The sequence below is a fragment of the Phoca vitulina genome, unplaced genomic scaffold (assembly GCF_004348235.1).
Source record: "Phoca vitulina isolate PV1807 unplaced genomic scaffold, GSC_HSeal_1.0 scaffold40, whole genome shotgun sequence".
NCBI classification, from domain to species: Eukaryota; Metazoa; Chordata; class Mammalia; order Carnivora; family Phocidae; genus Phoca; species Phoca vitulina.
In genome coordinates, this window is record NW_022589743.1 from 8,583,072 (window position 1) to 8,605,992 (window position 22,921).

General features: G+C 38.8%; 1 protein-coding gene across 4 annotated transcripts in view; it reads left to right on the forward strand.

Annotated features, from left to right (window-relative positions):
* The window catches only part of STXBP4 (syntaxin binding protein 4), a 222,109-nt gene that overhangs the window by 105,556 nt on the left and 93,632 nt on the right, over positions 1 to 22,921 (forward strand). For all 4 annotated transcript variants that reach the window (XM_032429268.1, XM_032429269.1, XM_032429266.1 and 1 more), the window contains one exon: positions 85 to 218. In XM_032429268.1, coding sequence (XP_032285159.1) covers positions 85 to 218 — 134 coding nt within the window. The remainder of the gene's footprint in view (positions 1 to 84; positions 219 to 22,921) is intronic.

The following is a 22,921-nucleotide window of genomic DNA, read 5'->3' on the forward strand; positions in this document are numbered from 1 at the left end:
TTTTGTACATAAGAATTCAGATTAAGCCAAGATAGATGTTATTTATTGTATGATAAGTTCAACTTTATGTTATTGCCCTCACAGTGAAAGAAGAGCTATGTTAGCTTCTCAGACTTCCCTTACACCACTGGGAAGGAATGGACGTAATATCCCAGCAACGCTGGCTCTTGAATCTAAGGAACTTGTTAAATCTGTTCGGGCCATACTTGACATGGATTGTAAGTTTTATGCAATTTTTCACTTTTTATTTTTTACTTTTTTTTTTTTAGTAATGTATTTAACGGAACAAAAGGAAATTTCAAGCTCGGCAGTTCAGTTTTGTTAAATTTGTTGGTTTGCCTACAGTAAAATTAATAGCTAATCGATAAATACATTAATTTTAGGGGGAGAATATTTACTTTAAGTGCCTGAAGTGGCTTCGAAGAGAAGTTGGCTGCTTAAGACATGTTTTTAACTCTACTTCCATCCAAAGTCTCTTTGAAATGGAAGAATAAGTAGAAAAATAAATCCACAACAACACTGGAAACGTGAAAGGTTAGAACCCACATTGAGGAATTTTTGAATAATATACAACAGATGGAATAAAACTGAAGGTACAGCCCAGCTGAGCAAAAGACCCCAAAACACAATAAAGATGAATGACAAAACTGCTGAAACAGTGAGTTAAGTAGAACCATGAGAAAACTTCCAGGATCACAGGCAGGGAAAACTAGGAACAGACCCTTGGGCAGTCGGCACGGTAATTAATTAAAGGGCTATGGAATAGCTGAACCAGTTCCCTCCTCATCAGAGCTGCTGGCTCAGGCGTTTACTCCTAAACCAAGGCCAAGAGAAACCTCTCTTAAAAGAATTGCATGATCTGTCGCTGGACACCCCCAGAGTCAGCACGGGGCTAGAAAGAGAAGCAGGGCAACTGGCTAAGTAACTTCCAACATCCCAGCAGACAGGGAGACCCTTGGGGAGAGCTTAAATGATTGGATGTTTCCGTCCTTCCCTCCTCCTGTCTCCCAGCACTTTTGCCTCTTCATGGATTTGGACTCCCTTTTTATCTGTTTGTTCTCCTGTCTGTCCCCTTGATGTCAGTCCATCTGCTGGTTGTCTTTGTGCTGGCATCTCTCATTCCACTCTCCCTGGCTTGCCACTCTCAGTCTTCCCTATGCTGGGGACCAGATAGCAAATATCTATAAATATAAATGTGGAGAATTACAAATGAAATTCTATGTTAACAAAGTATCCAAGTAAGTTTTGAGTCAAGTCCTGGGTAGTGAAATGGTTTGGCTTTGTAGAGGATAATATTCAAAGACCCTTTGGGGGTAACTTTTAACTTCAAAACTATGTTACAGAAAGAGGATTGGAAACCATGCCTTTAATAGTATCTTCAATTTCTGCAGTGAGGTGTTTTTTTTTTCCTTAATTTTGTATAATATATTACATTTAAAAAATCAAATTATATTTCAAAAACCCTATAAGAACTATGTAAAGAAATTCTGTAGGTTTCAGGGTAGATGAAAATAATCAGTTCTAATGTATCATGTGTATACTCAGAATTTTATATATTAGACATTTTTAAGTGAGGGTGGGAACAGTGAGGGAAACACCTGCACACACACATAGCCCAGCGGACGTTGCCATCATTAATTTTAATTACCTTGCTAACATTAACCTTTACATTTGTCAAACATGATTATTCAAAGAAAATATTTGAAATTCAGCAGAACTTCTTTGGAAGAAAAGTGAAAAATTCCATCTGCACTTTTTATCTGTCATAAGATTGTACCTAGTCTGCTGTTTAGACTAGCAAACTACGTTATCTTTTTATTTAGAAATATAATTGCTAATATTGGCATATATTGCCAGTACTTTTATAATTTTTATGACCTGTCTTTTTATGTTTGATAATTCAGATAAGCTCAGCTCGTTTTTCTTTCTCTTTATGCAGTAGCTTTTTTCTATATGTAATGAAAAGCAGAAAATCACTACCAAGAGGTAGATAATTCAGCTGCAGTCTCTAACCTCATTTCCTTTGGTGTGACTGTCTGCTTATCTCAAGTAACAATTTGGAATTTTCTCTTGGGTAATTGCCTCTACTTTCTTCTTAGAATGAGGACACTCTGGGATTTCCTCAGAAATGAGAATCAGATTTCTTGGGTGTTATAGCTTAAAACCAGTCTCTGGGGAATATCTAGGAGACAATTCTGAACCTTTTTTGGATGGTGGCCTCCACTGAAATCTCACAAAAGCCCTGTTCCCAGACATGGGCAATTATACACATTTGCATCCATCTTCGGGGTGTTCATAATTCCCAACTTAAGCTTAAACCTAGAAGTAGGATCACAGAGAACACAAATGCTTTCTACAGCCTTGCAAACCTGGCCATCCCACTCTCATCAGGATACCTCTAGCAGTGGAAAAGTATGAATCCTAGAGGCAGCCCGGAGGAGCAGTTTGAACCCACGTAAACAGTGCTCTGCTGAACCCCTGATGATCCCTGGAGATGCCCCAGGGAGCATCACAATTAGCCATCCAACTTAAGTGGGCAAATTACTTAATCTCTGGTTCTCTTTCCTCATATTAAAAGTGGAGTTCAGGGGCCACCTGGGTGGCTCAGTGGTTAAGTGTCTGCCTTCAGCTCAGGTCATGATCCCAGGGTCCTGGGATCGAGCCCCGCATCGGGCTCCCTGCTCAGTGGGGAGCCTGCTTCTCCCTCTCCCACTCCCCCTGCTTGTGTTCCCTCTCTCGCTGTGTCTCTCTCTGTCAGATAAATAAATAAAATCTTTAAAAAAAAAAAAAGTGGAGTTCATAATATCTGAAGTGGCAGGATTGGGGAATCAAGTTGAGATACTTGTAAAGTAACTAACCAAGCACCTGGTAGTGGAAGATGTTCCATAAATGGACATTATTGCTGCCGGTGCTGCTAATGCTGGTACCACATTATTATTATTTAAAGCAGCTCATTAAATGCACTTTTTCTCTGTGCTAAGTATTAAGTAATTATTGTCTAAATCTTCTTTCAATGTGGATCCATTTGAAAATAGGGTAGGTGAGAGCTTTTCTTAATGTAACATTTATTTTCAACTTTGAGTTAGAACCTAACCATCACAGGAAACCGTGGTTAAATGTCTGAATCAGCATCTTATCTTTCAGTTGTTTATTGCTAACTATAACAAAACTATGGTGTGTTCCATCATACTGCCCCCACTGAAATGTTATGCAGACAAATAGACATTTTTGATCAGTATTGAAACCCTTGGAGGAGCTTATGTCCATCTCCATCAATATTTACATGGTTGATATCGTAATGTTTTATTGTAATCTTTATTTGAAATAGCTACTTGTTTTGAACTGCAGTCTCTGGTTGACATCTAGATTGACAAAATAATTCTGTAACAAAAGCAGGAAGAAGCAGTTCTATTTTTAAAATGCATAATAAAATAATATCTGGCCAGATATTCCATAGGAGGTCTTTAATAAGAACTTATTGACTTCCTGGTAAATTGGCAGCACAAGCACAAGCATCTACCTTCCTTCAAGATTCTCATGGAAAGGGGCACCTGGGTGACTCAGTCGTTGAGCGTCTGCCTTCGGCGCAGGTCATGATCCCAGGGTCCTGGGATCGAGCCCCGCATCAGGCTCCCTGCTCAGTGGGAAGCCTGCTTCTCCCTCTCCCGCTCCCCCTGCTTGTGTCCCCTTTCTCGCTGTGTCTCTCTCTGTCAAATAAATAAAAATCTTTAAAAAAAAAATTCCCATGGAAATGATAAATGGAATGTAAAAATACAGTAAAAATCTTCAAAAGCACTAGCAGTTTACAGGCAAATCCCAAGAAGTTTTCAATAGGGCAGGTAGGACCACATACAATGAAAGCATGAATGGCCAACTTGTTAGTCCCCCTGCTGAACAACAGTGGCAATTATGGAAATAATTGGAGGTCACTCTGGCAGGAGGACAGCCCTTAATGCATTCTATTTTTTTTTAAAGATTTTATTTATTTATTTGACAGAGAGAGATAGCAAGAGAGGGAACACAAGCAGGGAGAGTGTGAGAGGGAGAAGCAGGCTTCCCGCTGAGCAGGGAGCCCGACATGGGGCTCGATCCCAGGACCCTGGGATCATGACCTGAGCCAAAGGCAGACGCTTAACCATCTGAGCCACCCAGGCTCCCTGAGCCCTTAATGCATTCTAACTTGAAGGGGTAATGAATAAAGCCAAAGACTGGTGAGGGGGTAAATGGACTCTTTTTCTTCTTTTATCTTGGTGAGTCAGTGGCATTTTTGAACTCCTCAGGATGTATCAAGCAGGAGGGCAACTGGGGCTTGGTCCTTTAGGCAGCATAGAGCCACTTTACATCTGACATGCACTGGGGCACCTAGGAAAGGGAGCCCGGGACAGTGGCTTCTGCACCAAATGCCACACTGCTCTTTACAGCCACCTCTGGTCCCGACTCACCTCTCACTCCCCTCAGATTGCTGCATCATCCTTATACTCACAACACAAGTGCACACTGGCAAGCTCCCAGCCAGAGCTTCGAGAGGGTAGCACCAACAATAACTTGGTTGAATGCAGTGCAACCAGGGGTCCACACATCCTTTCAAAGATCAAAAACCAATTCTGAGTAGAGAGTTCTCTACATTCAAGCTTTTATAAAGAGGAATACATAACACACACACATATATACACACACCTGTGTGTTATATTTCTTATGTGTGTTATATATTATGTGTATATATATATATACACACATTTCATTCAAGCTCTTTTAAACAAGTATATATACATAAGCATACCAGTATATGATCATGAAAAAGTCCACAGTATTAAAGCAAGAAAATAGAGCTGTCAAGATTCAGAATAGACTACCATCTACCAAGATGGCAGAGTGATCTCATGCCAAAACCTCCCCATTCTGCTCCTACACTTAGAAATGACATTTAAAATTATGTTTGTGTATTTAAAAGATGAAAACCAAGAAATGCACGTCTCTCTGCACCAAGAACAGAGGGTAAAACTGTAATGATAAGTGAGCCCTTAAGCTTCAGAGATTCACGGGATTGAGATGAGCAGCTGGAGCCAAGGTTCCTACACCCACGAGGACCCAAATGATGCCTGAGCGAAGGAAGCAGGGAGCAGGAATCTTCCCGTGGAAAATACACTTTCTTTTCTTAAGTTATATATTAGGCATTAAAAAAAAAATCCATCCAATTTAGGAGCCATCTGGGCCTACCACTAATTAAAGTTGAAAGTAAATATTCTTATCCACTACAGGTGGGAATATAATTTGGCACAACATTCCTGGGAATCAGTTTTGCAGTATATATCAAGAGCTTTTAAAATATCTATTTGAGGGGCGCCTGGGTGGCTCAGTCGTTAAGCGTCTGCCTTCAGCTCAGGTCATGATCCCGGGGTCCTGGGATCGAGCCCCACATCGGGCTCCCTGCTCGGCGGGAAGCCTGCTTCTCCCTCTCCCACTCCCCCTGCTTATGTTCCCTCTCTCGCTGTGCGTCTCTCTGTCAAATAAATAAATAAAATCTTTAAAAAAAAAAAAATCTATTTGAAAAGTGTTTTTGAAAGTTAAAATAATATTTAGTGTTCATATATTTTAACCCAATAATCCCACCTGTTGGTGTTTTGCAAAGAAAATAATAAGCAATGTGCATAAAAATGCATATATAATTATTTACATCACAGCATTTCTTTTAGTAGCAGAAATATGGATGTTTGACTGTTACAAATTGGTTGAATAATCATGTGATTTTCCCTCACCCAATTGAAAACAAAGGTGAAGTTTACCCCTACCAAAAAATGACCATGTGATCACATATATTTGTCTCTTCGAGCTTCCCGCGTCAATTCAGGTGTTCCTGTCGAAAACTAGCAGTATTTTAACTTTTAAAATTAGAATGTCAGTAATAGCTGCTTTTTGCCTTTAAATTCTGAAGCTAATTAGAAGTTATTTAAGCAGATGGGAAAAGTTTTTATGAGAAAAAGGGGAAATGTTGTACTGCACATTTGAAGGACTTTATAATATTTTCTTTTCCTTTTAGATCCAGAAGTCACACTCGATACAGCATCTTCTTATTGTACTTATTCTAGGCCTCAAACTATCATCACTGCTTCTCTTCTTTCCCCAGCACATATTTTTATTAACTAACATGAGTTTATCAAAGGAAAAGCCATATATTTTTGATGATAGTCAGCTATCCTGTTTAGAATGGGCATTATAGTATTTCCTTCTTCATAAAGTTATCTTTGCTATTTATTTATTTATTTATCTTTTCTCTCCTAGAATTGGGGCAGATTGTTCCAAGCATAAGGGGATAGTTTATGTGACTGATGCCATTTCACCTGTTTTTGTAGTGAGGTGAACCTGTTCTCTGGTGTTTGATCATTCAGAGCTAGATAATACCCGTTGTAAATACTGGTGGTGTCACACCATTCAAGGAAAAGCATGAACTCACATATTCTCTTGTGCTGTTGCAATTTGAAAGTAGGTCACTGCTGTGATGTTCCATTAAGAAAATATATCAAATGTAATCTCGAGTGATCTCTGGAAAGGAAACTGTGCTTGGGGTATTTAATTTTGCTTTATACGAGCAAATTATTGTTAGCTTCAAGAAAAATAAGTAATTTCTTTCCTGGTACAATTTTATTTCCAGGGGGAAAAAAGTGAGAAATACCTCACGTAAGAAAAGGTAACCATTTAGATTTATTACTTCATTCCTTCATGCACTATTTATTGAGTATCTGCAATCGGCCAGACCCTGACCTAGGCAGTGGGGTACTAGCTTACAAAGTCCTTGCTGTCAGTCTACTTAGGTGCATTGTAAGGGTAGAATTGGACAAACGAGTTAGCAAGTAAGTAAATAATTCCAGACAGTGATGACTGTTACGCATACAATAAAACCAGATGATGTATGAGTGGGAATGCTAAGCCTCTTTGAAGAGGTGATTTTTGAGCCAAGTTTCAGCCAGGAGAAAATCTGTGGGAAGAGTTTTTCTGGCCAAATACTAAAGCCTTGAGGTAGGAGCAATCTTGACATATTGGAAGGACAGAAGAAAGCCTGGGTTTCTGATACGTAGGAATGAACAGACGAGTAAGCATGAGGTAAGGGTGGAGATGTAGAGAGGAGCAAGACCACACAGGGCTTGGAACACCATTCTAAGGAGTTTGGATTTTATTTTGAGTGTCATAGGAGCGATTGATGGTTTTAAGCAGGAGAAAAAAACCTGATCTGATCTACATTTTAAAAGATGATTCAGACATTTGTTTGAAACTGGGCTGTAGGAGTAGCAAGAGTGAAGAAAGCAGGAAGACTGGTTGGTTATTGCAGTGATTGACGTGGAACAGGATAGTAGCTTGGGCTAGGTTTGAGTAGCAAGGAACAAATAATCATTTTTAAAAAGAGATTTAGTCCTTCATCAGTGTGTATCACATTTTGGAACACCTGAAATTCAGTATTCATATTTAAACTTGATATTCATGTGCATACTGGGTCAGTGAATAACCAGAAGTCCAGATGTATAAGCAATTATCTGTTGTCATCTTGGATCTTTGACTATCACATGTTTTCTTATTGCCCCTTCTGCACATTAATTAACTCTTGGGTATTTGCCTTTTTCATTAAACAAATTCCTGAGAATTGAAGGGCTAAAGTTATGTAATAACATCAAATCCATAATAACTATCTGCTGTTTTCTGTTGGTACATAGGAAGCAAACATAGTACATTTTGCCAGTCATAAAAATCAGAAAGCCACCATATTTCCAGTATTTAGCATACACAAAAAATATCTAGTGTGAATCAGTCCCAGAGCTACCACATGATAGGCATCTTCCTAGAAGACCATTTCCAGGGAAGTATTTCAGATCCATGCTTTAATCAGATATGTTGCCAGCAGCTGGGAGCTATGAACGCATGTCCAGATGAACGAGACTTAATTCCTCCCACCAGGCAGGCATAGAGTTGTCAAGGGAATTGCAGGATGTACAATATCTAGGATTTATTCAGGTAAAGGCCTACGTACCTTCGTACTAACATGGGGACGTAGAATGATTTCCAACACAAAGGTAGAAAAAAAAATACAAGGACTGCTTCAAAACTTCCAGAAGGCACTGATGTTTGAGTATATAGTACACTATCTCTCTTCCAAAAAAAATGGAACTCCAGTTCCTTCACAATTAGAACTGACTGCGATAATAAGAGTGTCTACCGTGGGGCTCACGTTTCAATCCTATAACCCGACAAGCAAAATGCAAATGATGCCAGAAAGAAACACTTTCCCTCGAGGCCTGAAAATGTCCTCATCCAAACGGAATACATTCTTTCGGGTTAATGAAATAGGCGTTCTCTGGAGTTCATATGAGGACAGAGTATTAACAGCTCATCTCAAGAGAGACAGTGGCAGTAGCTGTCCTGTCAGTAACGGCTTTCATAATTATTTAATATGATAAGCCAGTTGGGTGTAGATCCAGGAGTTCCTGCCTTTAACGGGAGAGTATTAATATTACTACTCCAGATAAACCTATTTAAAGATAACAATGCCATAGATAGCTTGAAAGTACTATTTTGCATCCATATGTCCTGTGAGATAGGCATTATTGTTTTCTAATTTAAAAGATATGAAAAGATCAAGGCTCAGAGAACTTAAATGGTTTACTTCGGTCACACGCTTGGAAAGGGCAATGCCAGCCCCCTGACTCGGGTCTTCTAATATTCAGTCCTGTGAGTCTCACAGGAGTCCAGTTAGGTCATTATGTCACAACTGAATTGGCGCCTTTTTTTTTTTTTTTGAGCATTTAAAATGGTGAGGTGTGGTGTTCTCAGTGGTATCTTAGATTTGATAAGTTACAATGACCTCTTGGAGTCTTGGCTTCCTGTCTGGAAAGTGGGGATGCACTCTTCCTAAGGTTGTTTCAAGAATTGAGTGAACTAGTATAAAAGTGCTTTGTAAATATAAAGCACTGTATAAATATAAGATTGTTTTATTAGAGTTCATTTTTTATTTTAATTAGAATCAATGACCAAAATTTACCTCAGCTTTTAATTAGAATCAATGACCAAAATTTACCTCAGCTTAGCTAATTTTCATGATTTACAAATATTCAGAATAAAGCAACAAGGCTTAAGGAGCTTTAGTAACTTCCAAACAGGTATAGATTCCAACCTAACTCGTTGATAGCAATGTTTTTCTCAGGAGGTCAGATTGGGAAAATATCTGTTTATTATTATTATTATTATTAGAAACTTTTATATTGTTTGAGTTTTTTCTTTTTTTAGAGTGAGCATTTGTTAATTCTGAAATTTAAAGCATCCTTTTTAAAAGAATTTTTTTTTTTTAAAGATTTTATTTATTTATTTGACAGAGAGAGACACAGTGAAAGAGGGAACACAAGCAGAGGGAGTGGGAGAGGGAGACGCAGGCTTCCTGCCGAACAGGGAGCCCGATGTGGGGCTTGATCACAGGACCCTGGGATCATGACCTGAGCCGAAGGCAGACGCTTAATGACTGAGCCACCCAGGCGCCCCAAATTAAAAGAATTTTTAAGCATCATAGAAAACTTACAGTAAAAAATAAAAGCTCTCTTTGAAACCATTTACAAAATAATGCATACGGAAGGAATAATAAATGTGCCTTGATAAAGATCTTGAAACTGAAGATAGAGTCAAGAACTGAATCTTTAACAGTATTTTTTAAAAACGTGTGACTTTATGAACTTATTCTACCAACATTACCAATTAGACTAAAAAATGATTAGCTCTTGGGACTATAGAGTGCTATTTGTGTTTCTCGTTTCTTTTATAACAACCACCAAATGCTAATGAAAGTTAAAGTTCAAGTAGGATAGAGAGAGAGCATTGAGAGTGAGAAAACCTGCATCTAGGACAAGATTTTTTAAACCTTAGGTAAATTCCTCAACCTCACTTTTGCTCCATTTATGAAATGGAAAGGAGCATTATAGCTCATTATATCACAGGATAAAATGAAGTATCATTTGTGAAATTGCCTTTAGTTTTTACATAAAAAATAGTTGTTTACACCCTAAATGATATCTTTATTAAAAAGATAGATTCATTTTTACTTGTAGAAAGGCAGAATAGTATTAAAAAGACCATATGCTACAGGGTTCAAATTCCAGCCCTACCACCTAATAGATTTATGCTTTGGGGGTTCTGTTATCTCCCTGGGTCTCATTTTCTTCATCTATGAAATTGGAGATATCACCAACTCATAGGGTTGTTTAGAGGATTAAAACTAATGTATCTGAAGAGCCTAGCTGATTAAAGATAATGTTTATAAAGTGGCTCCCATCTGGTATGCGCTCAATATGTATCATCATTATCTTCATCATTATAACCTTCATCATTCATTGTCAGTATGTAATAAGAGTATTTTATTTTGTCCCTGCAACCTAGTCCGATATAAACTATTCTCTCCCCACCCCACCTTTTCCTTTTCTTTTTTCCTTTTTTTTTTCTTTTGAGAGCTGGAAACCTTAGAAGGTGGTGAAAGATTTCTACTCATGTCGATTTATGTAATCTATCGTTATTAAATTACTCCACTGAGAACATGTAAGAAACCAAGTGCTAAGTTACCTAAAAACAATTGCCAAGTAACATTTCATTCTTTAAAGGAGCAGTAAAGAAGCCCAGCTTCAGCTCAAATTTATTTCATGGCTATGAAGTTTGAAACAATAAAGTTTATGTCTAGCTGGCAACCTCAAGGGCTCTCCAAATGTCAGTCTTTTTTTTTTTTTTTTTTTTCTTTTTCCCAGAACTGGATTTACTGAGTGAATGGCTATTTTAACTCCCTTCCTCCCCATTCTGTACTTCCCCCCTGGAGAGGGAAACCTTGCTGAACTTGTATAGAAGATAGCAGTACTAAAACTGCCCGGGAATGGGTACAGCTAGCCACCAGTTCACTGCAAACCCCTAAACTAGACTTGAACAGGCACTCCACCCATACGAGGAAGGAGTCAGCCTTATCGATACCCGGTAGGAGAATGCTCCAGATAAGTGCAAAGGCCCTGAGGCAGGAGAGTGCCTGGTATGTTTGAGAAAACAAAATAGTATGGATGAAGAGGCCCAGTTCATGGTATCATTCAATCCCCAGCCTGTTTACTTTCATAACAATCTATTTCTTTTTTAGAGTTTTATTTATTTAAGTAATCTGTACACCCAGCGTGGGGCTAGAACTCACAGCCCCAAGATCAGGAGTCACATGCTTTTCCTACTGAGCCAGCCAGGGACCCCAACAGTTTATTTAATGTTGGCTTCTTCTCTACCTCCAGATCTCTATTTCACTCCCATATTTTATTCTCTTCTTAGAACTTCACACTATTTTTTGTTTGTTTACTTATTTACTGTCTGTCTCTTCTATTAAAATATGAGCTCCTTGAGAACAGGGATCTTGAATACCTTGTTCATTACAATTTAGGTAACATTTAGAATAGTACCTGGCATCTAGTAGGTGTTCATGAGATATTTCTATTTTATAATTGTGATTAATATTTGTTTAATAAAGGTATTTAATATATATGAATGTTTATATGTTTTGATGTCATTTACTTAGGAGTGAGTTTAAGATAATGAGGCACCATTTCTATTCACCAGAGGCCCACATGTCTGTAGTGTTAGTGAATACGTAAGGAAACCCCAACACACTCATACACTGTTGACAAATTTTACTCAATTCAGCTCTTGTAGAGAGCAGTCTGTCTGTGTCTCTGAGAGTCTAAAATGTACATTTTCTTTGACCCTTCAGTTTCATTTCTAGGAATTTATTAAATAGAAATAAATGCCCATCCATGGACACTGGGGAGGGTATGTGCTCTGGTAAGCGCTGTGAATTGTGCAAGACTGTTGAATCTCAGATCTGTACCTCTGAAACAAATAATGCAATATATGTTAAGAAAGAAAAAAAGAAGAAGAAGAATGTAGCAGGAGGGGAAGAACGAAGGGGGGGAAATTGGAGGGGTAGACGAACCATGAGAGACAATGGACCCTGAAAAACAAACTGAGGGTTCTAGAGGGGAGGGGGGTGGGAGGATGGGTTAGCCTGGTGATGGCTATTGAGGAGGGCACGTTCTGCATGGAGCACTGGGTGTTATGCACAAACAATGAATCATGGAACACTATATCTAAAACTAATGATGTAATGTATGGGGATTAACATAACAATAAAAAATTTAAAAAATAAAGAAAGAAATAAATGCCCATCCATATGAATGAATCTAATATATAGCAATATCCACTTATATGTAGAAATAGACATCGGCCAGTTCTTTCCACAAGCATTTGTTGAGTACCTACGTCTGAGACACCAAGATCAGACTCTGCCAATGTTGAGGATGCCTCTGTAGTAGAAAGTAATTAACTAAAGCTCAGACATGAGGTAGGAGAGGCTTGTAGAAGAACAGAATTAATTCTTCTCTCTCGTACATACGGACCCTAGGTGGGTGCCACACCCCATCAGCTGGGGATTTGTGACCAAAATATCTCCATGAATGACCACACCTTTTTTCAGATCTGGTAGAAGGGGAGTAAGACTACAGGCAGTTTCCTGTCAGAAATCCATGAATATGAGTGAGGGTGATGCTCCAGAAAGAGCATTAGAGCTGAAAAAAAGAAAGAAACCAAAGTAAATCTATAAAAGTGGACTTCGAACAGTCCAGGCGGAAAAAGAATATGAATGATGCTTTCATTAAGGTGGATCATTAACTGGTGTGTGCCAAGCTGTTGGAATAGGGAAGCACTTCAGCTACTGTAACACCCTCTGGGATTGTAGTTCTACCAAAAGAATCTAAAGAGGATGCAATTGTTTAATTATGTACATATCTGGACATATACCACAGATTCCAGATTCCAATTTTGTTTCATTTTAAACTTGGGTTAAATGGGTTTGTTCTTATATTTAGAGACCATGGATGGGAATGTGACTTGTGGAGTAATAAATCTGAAAAGATGAACTCCATTCAGAACTTCACTTACAGTCTCAGCAAGAAGGAAAGGGCGGAAGTGTACATAGAAATCAAGGAAAACTTCCCAGAGTTCTATGCTGAGCTTATATGTTCAAATAAATGTATAAAAGCTGGACAAAGAAACAACCTAGAACTAACAAGAACTCTTAAGAATAGTGGCAGGAGGGCGCCTGGGTGGCTCAGTCGTTAAGCGTCTGCCTTTGGCTCAGGTCATGATCCCGGGGTCCTGGGATCGAGCCCTGCATCGGGCTCCCTGCTCGGCGGGAAGCCTGCTTCTCCCTCTCCCACTCCCCCTGCTTGTGTTCCGTCTCTCACTGTGTCTCTCTCTGTCAAGTAAATAAATAAAAAATCTTAAAAAAAAAAAAAAAAAGAATAGTGGCAGGAATGTTAAAGCCAGGATTAACTTCAGCTTTTAAAATTTTTTAAAGATGGGAAGAGCTATATTTGAAGCAATAATAAAGAAGATTCAGTATGTTAAATTAACATAGAGGGGAAAAGTCTAAGTAATGTGGTAGACCCTCTTTGAGTCAGGATCCCTCCTTCCCAGTGTTCATGCTTTTGTGTGGTCCTGTCCCATGGAGAATGTGCAGGTCCTGTGATTTACTTCTAACCAATCGAACACAGCAAAGACAGGATGTACATGGTAACATTGCACAAGATTTTAGTGCCCATTTTACTGGAGTCTCCCAGTCCTTTCTGGCTTCAAAGAAGTGGGCTGCTATGTTGGGAGACCCACATTGCAAGAAGCTGAAGGCAGCTTCAGGTGGATAGCCAGGGAAACGGAAGCCTTTAGTTCTTTAACCATAAGGAATTGAATTCTGTTGACAGTAGCAAAACCTTCCCCAGTCAAGCCTCAGATGAGACTGCAGCCTTGTGAGACCCTAAATAGAAGACTTGGCGAGGCCCAGACTCCTGACACACAGAAACTGTGAGGTAATAAAATACATGTGTGTTATTCTAAGCTGCCAAATGTGTGACCGTTTGGCACAACAATAGAAAATCAGTATCACAAACTACTGCCATTTGCTTCTATCATTTCAGTTGAGAAGACAGCCTTTAGAGTGGCATGGCTAGAATTTTCCCTGGAATACAACATTCCATTCTATTAGAATAAGAAATACAAATTACATTTAGAGCTCTGGTCAATCTTCACACTCCCCATAAGATGACTCTTCTCTGTCTCCTTCACCTCTCTGACTCTTTCCTATCTAATCAAAGGAAATTTAGAAGAAAAAATAGAAGGGATACTTTTTTACAATCTTAATTAAGACACCAGCCTCTAGAAACAGCTACTGTTATGTTAGAAATGCTGTCATGAATCTTCCTCAGAGAAGCAGCTCTCCCTCCTCACCATGTGATGTTGTCTCCTTCGGCTTAGTACTCCTGCTACCTATTTATTACAGTGCTTGACACATGGTTGATTGTCCATGACGATTTGATGAATGAATTCCTTGTTAAGTTACCTCACCCATAAACCCAGTAAGAAAGAAAGTCATCTTTTCCTGCTGTGGTGCTCTTCCCTTTTTAGACTTTTGGGAATGAAAAGGCAAGCATGACATTCATTTATGTACATGGAAGCAAATGAATAAACCCCGAGAATACAGAGATGCGTGAATTGCTTTTTGAATAAACCCAGAGAATACAGAGATGAGTAAATTGCTTTTTGTAAATAACAGGAACCTTAAAAACCTAATATGAATACTGATTATTTCATAATTGTCTTTTTTTTTTTCTTCTCAATCTACCAAGTTGTGTTCAGTTTTATAGGAGACATATTCAGTGTTGGTAGATGCCAAAAGCTTAATTGTCTGACTCCAAATGGTACTGACATAATAGACTCATTTGCTATGCCTCCATTCTCTATCTTCACATCACATAAAAGTACAAACCTTTTATAACCTGACAATAATTGAAATGCCTTTATCTTTTATTCATTTTATTTTCAGCTTCCTTCTTTGTAGACCCCTGGTGGAAACATAATTTTAGCATTATTCATTCCTGTTTGGTACACTGAATGCCTGGTCCATTGTACCTCATTACAAGCAATCTGTGAATTTTTTTATAAATACTTTTGTTAATTCATTCCTAATTGTGCTGTTGGACATTACTGATAACAAAATGCCCAAAAGATTTGGTTTCATTTACATAACATGTAAGTAGAAAATGAACAAAACTATATGCTCCATTGCTCACTGTCCATTTCAGAAACATGGTATTATTTTAATCTAAACTAAGGAAATGAAAGTATTTCAACTCAAAACATTATTTATGAGTGAGGAAATTACATATCTGTTGAATTGAAACTTTCATTTGTAAAAAGTGGCTCAAGGTACCCAGCTGGCTCAGTCAGTAGAGCATGTGCCTCTTGATATTGGGGTTGTGAGTTTGAGCCCCGTTGGTGTAGAGATTAAAGAAATCCAAAAAGTGGCTCGATGGCCATGTGTATTGCCTAAGAATGTGGTTTTGTTTGTTTGTTTTTTTATATAACAAGTGCTATATTCCTTCTCCCTTATAATCTATTCTTTAGTGGTCTTTAATGTAAAATTCAGACTCTGTCACCCCCTGAGTCAGAACTCCCCAAACATTTCCCATTACACTTAGAATAAGATCCAAACTCCTTACCATGGTTTACAAGGTCCTTCATTTCTGCCCTAGCTGTCTGATCTCATTGTCTACCACTCTCCCCCTGCTTACACTATACCAGCCACATTGGTTCTGTTCATGTTCTTGAAACATGCCAAACTCATTTCCACCCCAGTGCCTTTGTACTTGCTGTTCCACCTCCCTGGAATGGTCTTCCTTCAGATCTTCACCAGGCTCACTTTCACATTCAGGGAGCTTTGAGGTCATCTTTTGAAGAGGCTTTTCCTAGCCAATCTATCTAAAATAGTAGCCCCTGTTACCACTACCAATCACTCAATGATCCCCCCTCCTTTTTTTTTTTTTTTTAAAGATTTTACTTATTTATTTGAGAGAAAGAGAGAGAGTGTGCATGGGGGAAGGGGCAGAGGAGAAGCAGACTCCCTGCTGAGCTAGGAGCCTGACGTGGGGCTTGATCCCAGGACTCTGGGATCATGACCCAAGTCGAAGGCAGATGCTTAATCGACCGAGCCACCCTGGCACCCCTATGTTATTTGTTTTTCTAATAGTGCTAATTGCCACCGGAAATTGTGTCTGCTCTACTAGAATATAAACTCCAGGAAGGCCGGGTCCTCGTCTTATTCACCACTGCAGCCCCGGAATCCATCATTACAGCAGTTACTCAGTATGTGTGAATCAACTAAGTAAGTAAGATCATGGAGATAGGTTGTATAGGACTAAATAACAACTGAAGAGAGAAACAAGAAAGAGAAGTCAAAATGGCACTGAATTTTTGAGCCCGGATTATTGAAGGGTGGTGGTAGAACCATTAAAAGTCACAAGTAACTCAGAAGGGAAGACAGCTTTGGGAGAGAAGAAAGACGAGTTCTGTATTAGACATTAGAAATGCTGCTAGACACCTAGAGGGAGACTGGGAGAGACCACAGGATTGGAGATGTTGCTCTGGGGATTATTCTTATAGTTCTGATAGTTGAAGCCCTAATAGTGTAGATGAAGGGTGTAACAGGGGAAGAGGGAAAAGTCTTTTAGGGACAGCTCAGAGGAGGGAGAAGGGCCAGATGGGGAACAGTCAGGATGATAGAAGTAGAAATGAAGAGTAGAATATTGGGAGGTTTAAAAAAAGAAAAAAAGCCCAGGAAAAGAGAATTTCAAGGAGGGAGTGGTAAGCGGTGCTCAATGCTGGTAACAAGAGGACAATATGTGGGCAATGGACCGGCTGTGATTGTAAGCATTTGTGACCTTTACGCGAGAAGCTCCGGTAGATTGGTGAGGGCAGAAATACATCTTACACCAACACTGTCTTGAATGTCAGTTTAATCTTTCTTCTGTGATTCATGAGGCATTTCAATATCTCTTAAGACCTCCTGGTCATATGATAAATATCAGTTATGTAACTCTAGTTTAAAAGGTGTAGGGGTAAGGAAAAAAAGGTACGGGAAATTGAACTCAACCTATACCGATCCTACAGCATGTGTTGGAAGTTACTTAATCTGAACTGTCCCTGCCTGGGCCCAGGTTTCTGTGATTTTTCTAAGGAGGGATGCCATGTGCTCTGATAGTTGTCAGCAACGTGTCATTTCAGTGCGTGCCTTGTTTTTCTAAATTGAGAAGTGCTAAGATAAGAGGGAGAATGTTAGTTAGGCCAGCAATATTTTTGTTTTATTGTCTGCTGACATTAAAAAAAATGTGTTAAACTTTATTTTCGTTATTTTGCAAAGATCTGAAAAGAATGAATAAGCGGGAAAAATTGCTCATGATCCACTACCAAGAGGCGATCATTATTTACATTTTGGCCTTCTTACTTTTTGGTCCTTTTTTTTCCCCCCAGCTTTTTAAAATTTCTAACACTTTCATGTTATTTTTGTATAATGGGAGAAGAAGTACAGTGGCTAACAGCATGGACTCGAGAACCAGGTCTCCTGGGTTCAAATCCCACATCTGCCTCTTATGAGCAATATGACCTTGATGAGTCTCATAACCTCCCCGTGCCTCAGTTTCCTCACCTGTAAAATGTAGGAACTACTGATTCTTTTATAAGCTCATTTGTTCTGATATCTTGGGTACAAAAGACAGTTGATCCCATATCCTTTCCACCTTTCCAATCTTATTTGTTCCATTTTCCCCTCCACTGGCAGTCATTTAGAGGAACTTCTCATCCCTTCTGTCATTTTGCCTATCTTTCCCCTGATGTTCTGTACTTTTGTCTTGATATGCCAGTATTGTTTACAAATAAAATATGGGTTAGGAGCCACCTCAACTCCTGGAGACTGAGCTAAAATGAGAAACAGAGGAACCCCGTTGAGGATTAAACTTGTCTATAATGGCCTTAAAATTGCATTGCCCTGTTCCCTCACATTCGAGTCAAATATGGCCTGGATCTTTCTGAAATTTAAAAAAGGGTGATAAACTAATTAAAGCATTTGATTGTCTGTATCAGAGTTATTATCCTAAAAAGCCATTAACCATACAATGATAATCAAAAAACTGGATGGGCCGTTAACAGTAATATGTCCCTTAGGGCAGCACATCACAACTGTGGGTGCTGTGTGCAGACTTTGTGACAGAAATATCTCTAAGACGAGGCTAACTGTGAACTATTTAAAACTATTTAAATAATAGAGAACCCAAGCTGAAAACAGTTTCTTCTCCTTCTTCTTCTTCTTCTTCCTCTTCTTCCTCTTCTTCTTCTTCTTCTCCTTCTTCTCCTTTTACTTCAAGAAGGGATAATTGGTCAAATTGCCCTTTATCCTATTTACTTCATGAAAATAATTGGTCAGATACCATCAAGGCAGAACATGTCCATAAAAGATGCAACACCTCTCTCATGGCCTCACAATTGAAAACAAAACTAGGCCCTGAGTTCTCCCCATCAAACTCAGTGGGTCCCTTGGGTATGACAATCATGGATCTATTTTCCAGAGCCAACGTTGATTTTGAGTGTTTTGGCACCTACTGTCCTGATTTGGGGCTCTGAAAAAAAAAAAAAAAAGTTGAAGTATCTATAATATCCTTCCTTTGTGAGCAAGGTTTTTGTCAACTTTAGCCTTTCTTGAAAACATCTTTGCGCCGTCCTAGTCCTGTAATGTAGGTTGTAATCCAAAGGTGGGTCGGTCTGTATTGATAAGGTGTTGACAAAGTTCTCTTAAGTGCGTTGCTGTGCTTGGGGTTTGAGAGTTTCTATGAGCAGCAAAATGCTATTTTATTGCTTGAGAAGTTGGTGAATTGACATTAACTTAAGGAAACAGACTGCTGCAGGTTTTTCTAAGTATCTTGCAGTAAATCAACCTTCAAAGACTTCCTTAGGAAACACATTGGCTCTTTTTAAAAATATAAATACATTGAACAAAGTTCTTAAATCATGGAGCTCTTTTTTCTAATCTGAAGACAAGAAAAATATATCAGTATATGTAATATGACTTCCTGGAGAGTTGAGTAACAGAGAGCATGGATGCGCCGAATCCCACCAAGCTGTCAACTTCATGGTTCTTTGTGTGTTCTCATTCACCAGGGGTTGGCTGGGAGGAAGGTCACGTTTGTGTGGTCACTTGCATCCTCTCAGTTCAGACCCTGAAGTTTTCTTCTAAAGAGTGACAAATTATATACTTCTTCCCAAACAGAGGAGCAAACTTTGTTCATTTTCTGAACTTTTTAACTACGCCCTCTTTTTTTGTTGTTGTTGCCCTTTGAAGTGGAAACCATTGTTTATTTTCTCTTTAATGAAATGCAATGACACAATTATTTTTTTTTTAAGATTTTATTTGTTTATTTGACAGAGAGAGACAGTGAGAGAGGGAACACAAGCAGGGGGAGTGGGAGAGGGAGAAGCAGGCCTCCCGCAGAACAGGGAGCCTGATATGGGGCTCCATCCCAGGACCCTGGGATCATGACCCGAGCCAAAGGCAGACGCTTAACGACTGAGCCACCCAGGCGCCCCGACACAATTATTTTTAAATAAGCTGTTTACTAGAGTATTGGAGGCTCTGGCCCAGTCACAGTTTATAATAGTAATTCCTTAGCAGGGTTCTGCCAGTAAAGAAACTGAAGTTCAGAGTTGTAAAGCAATTGCAAAGGGAAACCAATCTAAACAAGGACATTTGTTAGGAGACAGAGACGTTGTCTCCCAGCACCTAGGATTATTCTTTAAATTTACAGTTCAGGAGTCAAATCTGAACTAAAGTTGACTGATCAGGAATGATTCATGCACTAGGTTTAACCGCGGTGGTAAATAACAGAGGAAGACTTCAATTTTTTTTCTGAATTGTTAGTGTGGGCATGATATAGCTTAGGTCTCCTGCCTTGGTATTAATAGCCCAGTAGAGGAGTAAAGACAAATTCCAGGAAATAATATCTTGTTTGATTGTTTGTATTTAGACTAAAACATCAGAGCTATATTCTCATGTCTCAAGGACTAAAAAGTTTAGTGAGAAGTACACATTTGTAAACATATTTTTTTAAATGCTCAAAGGAGACAGTACCATTTCCTAAAGACCTCATCAATGCATTCAAAACATTGCTGTGGAGTTTATTTGCATTTGAGAATATAGCTTAGATATTTTAGTGTCAAAATATTTTGTGGTGCTTGTGTTATTTCCAAAGACCATGAGCCCCTAAATTACAGCACACAGATAGGTGTTTACCATGACATCACATTCAGAAAGCCATGGAAGCAAGCAAGTCTCTTAGAATGTACAGGGCAGTAAGCATCTCTCTTTCTGTTTAGTTGTTGACTTGCCCTGTGACATGCCAAGTTTCCCCATCTTAACTCTACTGCCTAATGATGCTACAGAAACCTAATTGGTATTTAAACAGTTTTGAGATTTCCAGATAAAGATTTCACAGAAGCACAAATTTTATTATCTGGCTTTCTGTCTAGTGGTTGCTCTTCGTACACATTGAATACAACCTCCTTGAATATGAAGGTAACGTGTTAAGACTGTGTGGAGGTCAAAAAGGATAATTATGGCTATAACTAATTATCATGTAACTTAACCAAATGTAATTACAAAGCAGTTAATTGTTAACTTTTGTTTAAACATGATTTTCTTATTTGAGCGGAAGGCAAAAAAAAAAGAAAATTGGGCCTTTGTCTTCTTCTTTTATAGCAGCGCTCAGTTATATGACCTAGATTTCCAAATCTCTGTAGTATTTCCTGTACAAAACCAGTGTATTCCCTTTCTGCACACCTACCACTAATAATAAAATATGAGTCAGCTACATAGAGGCACGATCTGTGTAAAGTTTTTAATCAAAACCTTTTGTTAATGAAAAACAAGTACCTAGTGCTATTATAATGCAGATGAGCTAATAAATAAAGTATAATTAAGAATCTTTCTGGAGGGAAATTTCCCAGGAGGTAAATATTTAAAGATTCACTCTTAAGTTGTTCTTTTTTTAAATAATGTGCTTTTTTGTCTACTTAAAAGAAATTTCTTATTTTTATGTCTGATGTCATCTTGGAATTCTTAGTAGGCAGAAACTTTGACTCTTTAATTTGATACTGAAGTAAACAAATTTTTTTTTAGCAATTCTCTTCAAAGAATTTTTCCAGTTATTACAATCTACTGCTATAATCTCACTTTTTTTTTTTTTAATGAGTATGTACACACTCTGGAAAGCAAAACACTCTCCAGCTCTGTCATGTCAAGTGATACGGCAGATTTCCGCCATATTATGACCTTTCCTCTTGTCTCAGCCCTTTATATAAAAAAGACAGGGTTGTGAATTTTCCGTTTGTGATCCATTCAGATTTTGATGATAACCAAAGTTCTTAGACAAACATTACGCTGTAACATTACTGTCAGGAAACTGGACAAACTCCAGGTTCCTTCGCTGAACATGCATTACATGGTAAAGGCTTCCCAACACTCTGGCCCTGACTAAATAACACAGCACTCATTCAAGACGTGTGCATCTTAAAGAAACACGGATCTATTCAAATTGGCTGCACTCATAGAAAATCAAATGATAGTTTCAGCTGTATAGATAGAACATCAAACATCTGTGTTATGAGTAAAATGCTCACTCCTCTAGCTGTTTCCAAAGGTACAGATGTTTACATTATATGAGCAAAACAATTGAATGATGGATTGAGTGGTTTTAGCTTGTATTTGAATTGTTACCATAGTCTCCGAGAACTGCTCTAAAGCATTCTTCTTTAGGGTCTGTTCCCTCCCTGAGTCATTTCACTGCTTCTCTTCCTTCCTTCCCTCTCTTCCTTTCTTCAACAAATATTGATTGAGTACCTACTATGTGTCAGACACTGTGTGTTGAGTGAGGGAATAAAACAGACATGGCCTCCCTAGAGCATACATTTGATAGGGAGTAACTGCATATCTTTTAGAACTTTAATTATATACTGAAAAATTGTGGTAAGTGTTCTAAAGAAAAAGAATAAGGTGCTATTTATTTTCCAGCAAACATTTTCGAAGGCCTACTATATGTCAGGCATTTTGCCAGGCTCATGGTAAACAGGGATGAATGAAAGAACATGATCCCTACCCTTGTTGAGCTTACACATTGTTGAGGAAAACAAACAATAAACAGAAAGACCAATAAATGTCGTTTCAGACTGAGAAAGTACAGTGGCTTTAGTGTGCATGTTGCTCTGATAGAAATGGAGGGAGGGCAGGGATGATCTGTTTGATAAGCTTCCAAGTGGTGACTTACAAGATGACTAGGAGCCAACCATCTAGTGAGCTAAGTAGAGAGCATCCCAGGCCAAGGTAAAGAGCTGCCTACTCCAAGAAATGAAAAGGAGGCCAAAATAGATTGACTTAGAGAGATGGGAAAGATTTCAGGGAGGATCTGCTTTTGAGAAGTACTACTTAATTTTGGAAGAATCATGTCTAATTTGCCTATGAGACATCTAAGTGGAGATGTTAATGGGGAGTTGCTTATACTAGTCTGGAATCAGAAGAAAGGGCTGGGCTCGCCAAATTTGAGAGTCAGCAGCACATGTAGGGTTTTTAAAGTTACAGAAGTTGTGAGATCACTGAATATGAGAATTTAAGTCGAGAAAAGAAGGGGATTCAAGACTGAATCCTAAGACAAAATTTGGAGGTCTATAGAGTAAGAAGAAGCTAGACAAAAAGTAGTGGTCAGGAAGATAGATGGAAACTAAGGCAAGTATAGTATTGTGGAAACCAAGAAAAAGTGAGTGGTTTTAAATTTTTTTAAGGATTTATTTATTTATTTATTTTAGAGAGACGGAGTGTGCATGCGTGCATGTGGCGGGGGGGGGGGGGGGGGGGGGGGGGGGGGGGGGGAAGCCCCAGCTGGGCGCCCGGGGGAGGAGGGGGGCCACCCCGGGGCTGGTTTCTGGCCCGGAGAGGGAGACCAGCGCAGAAAGA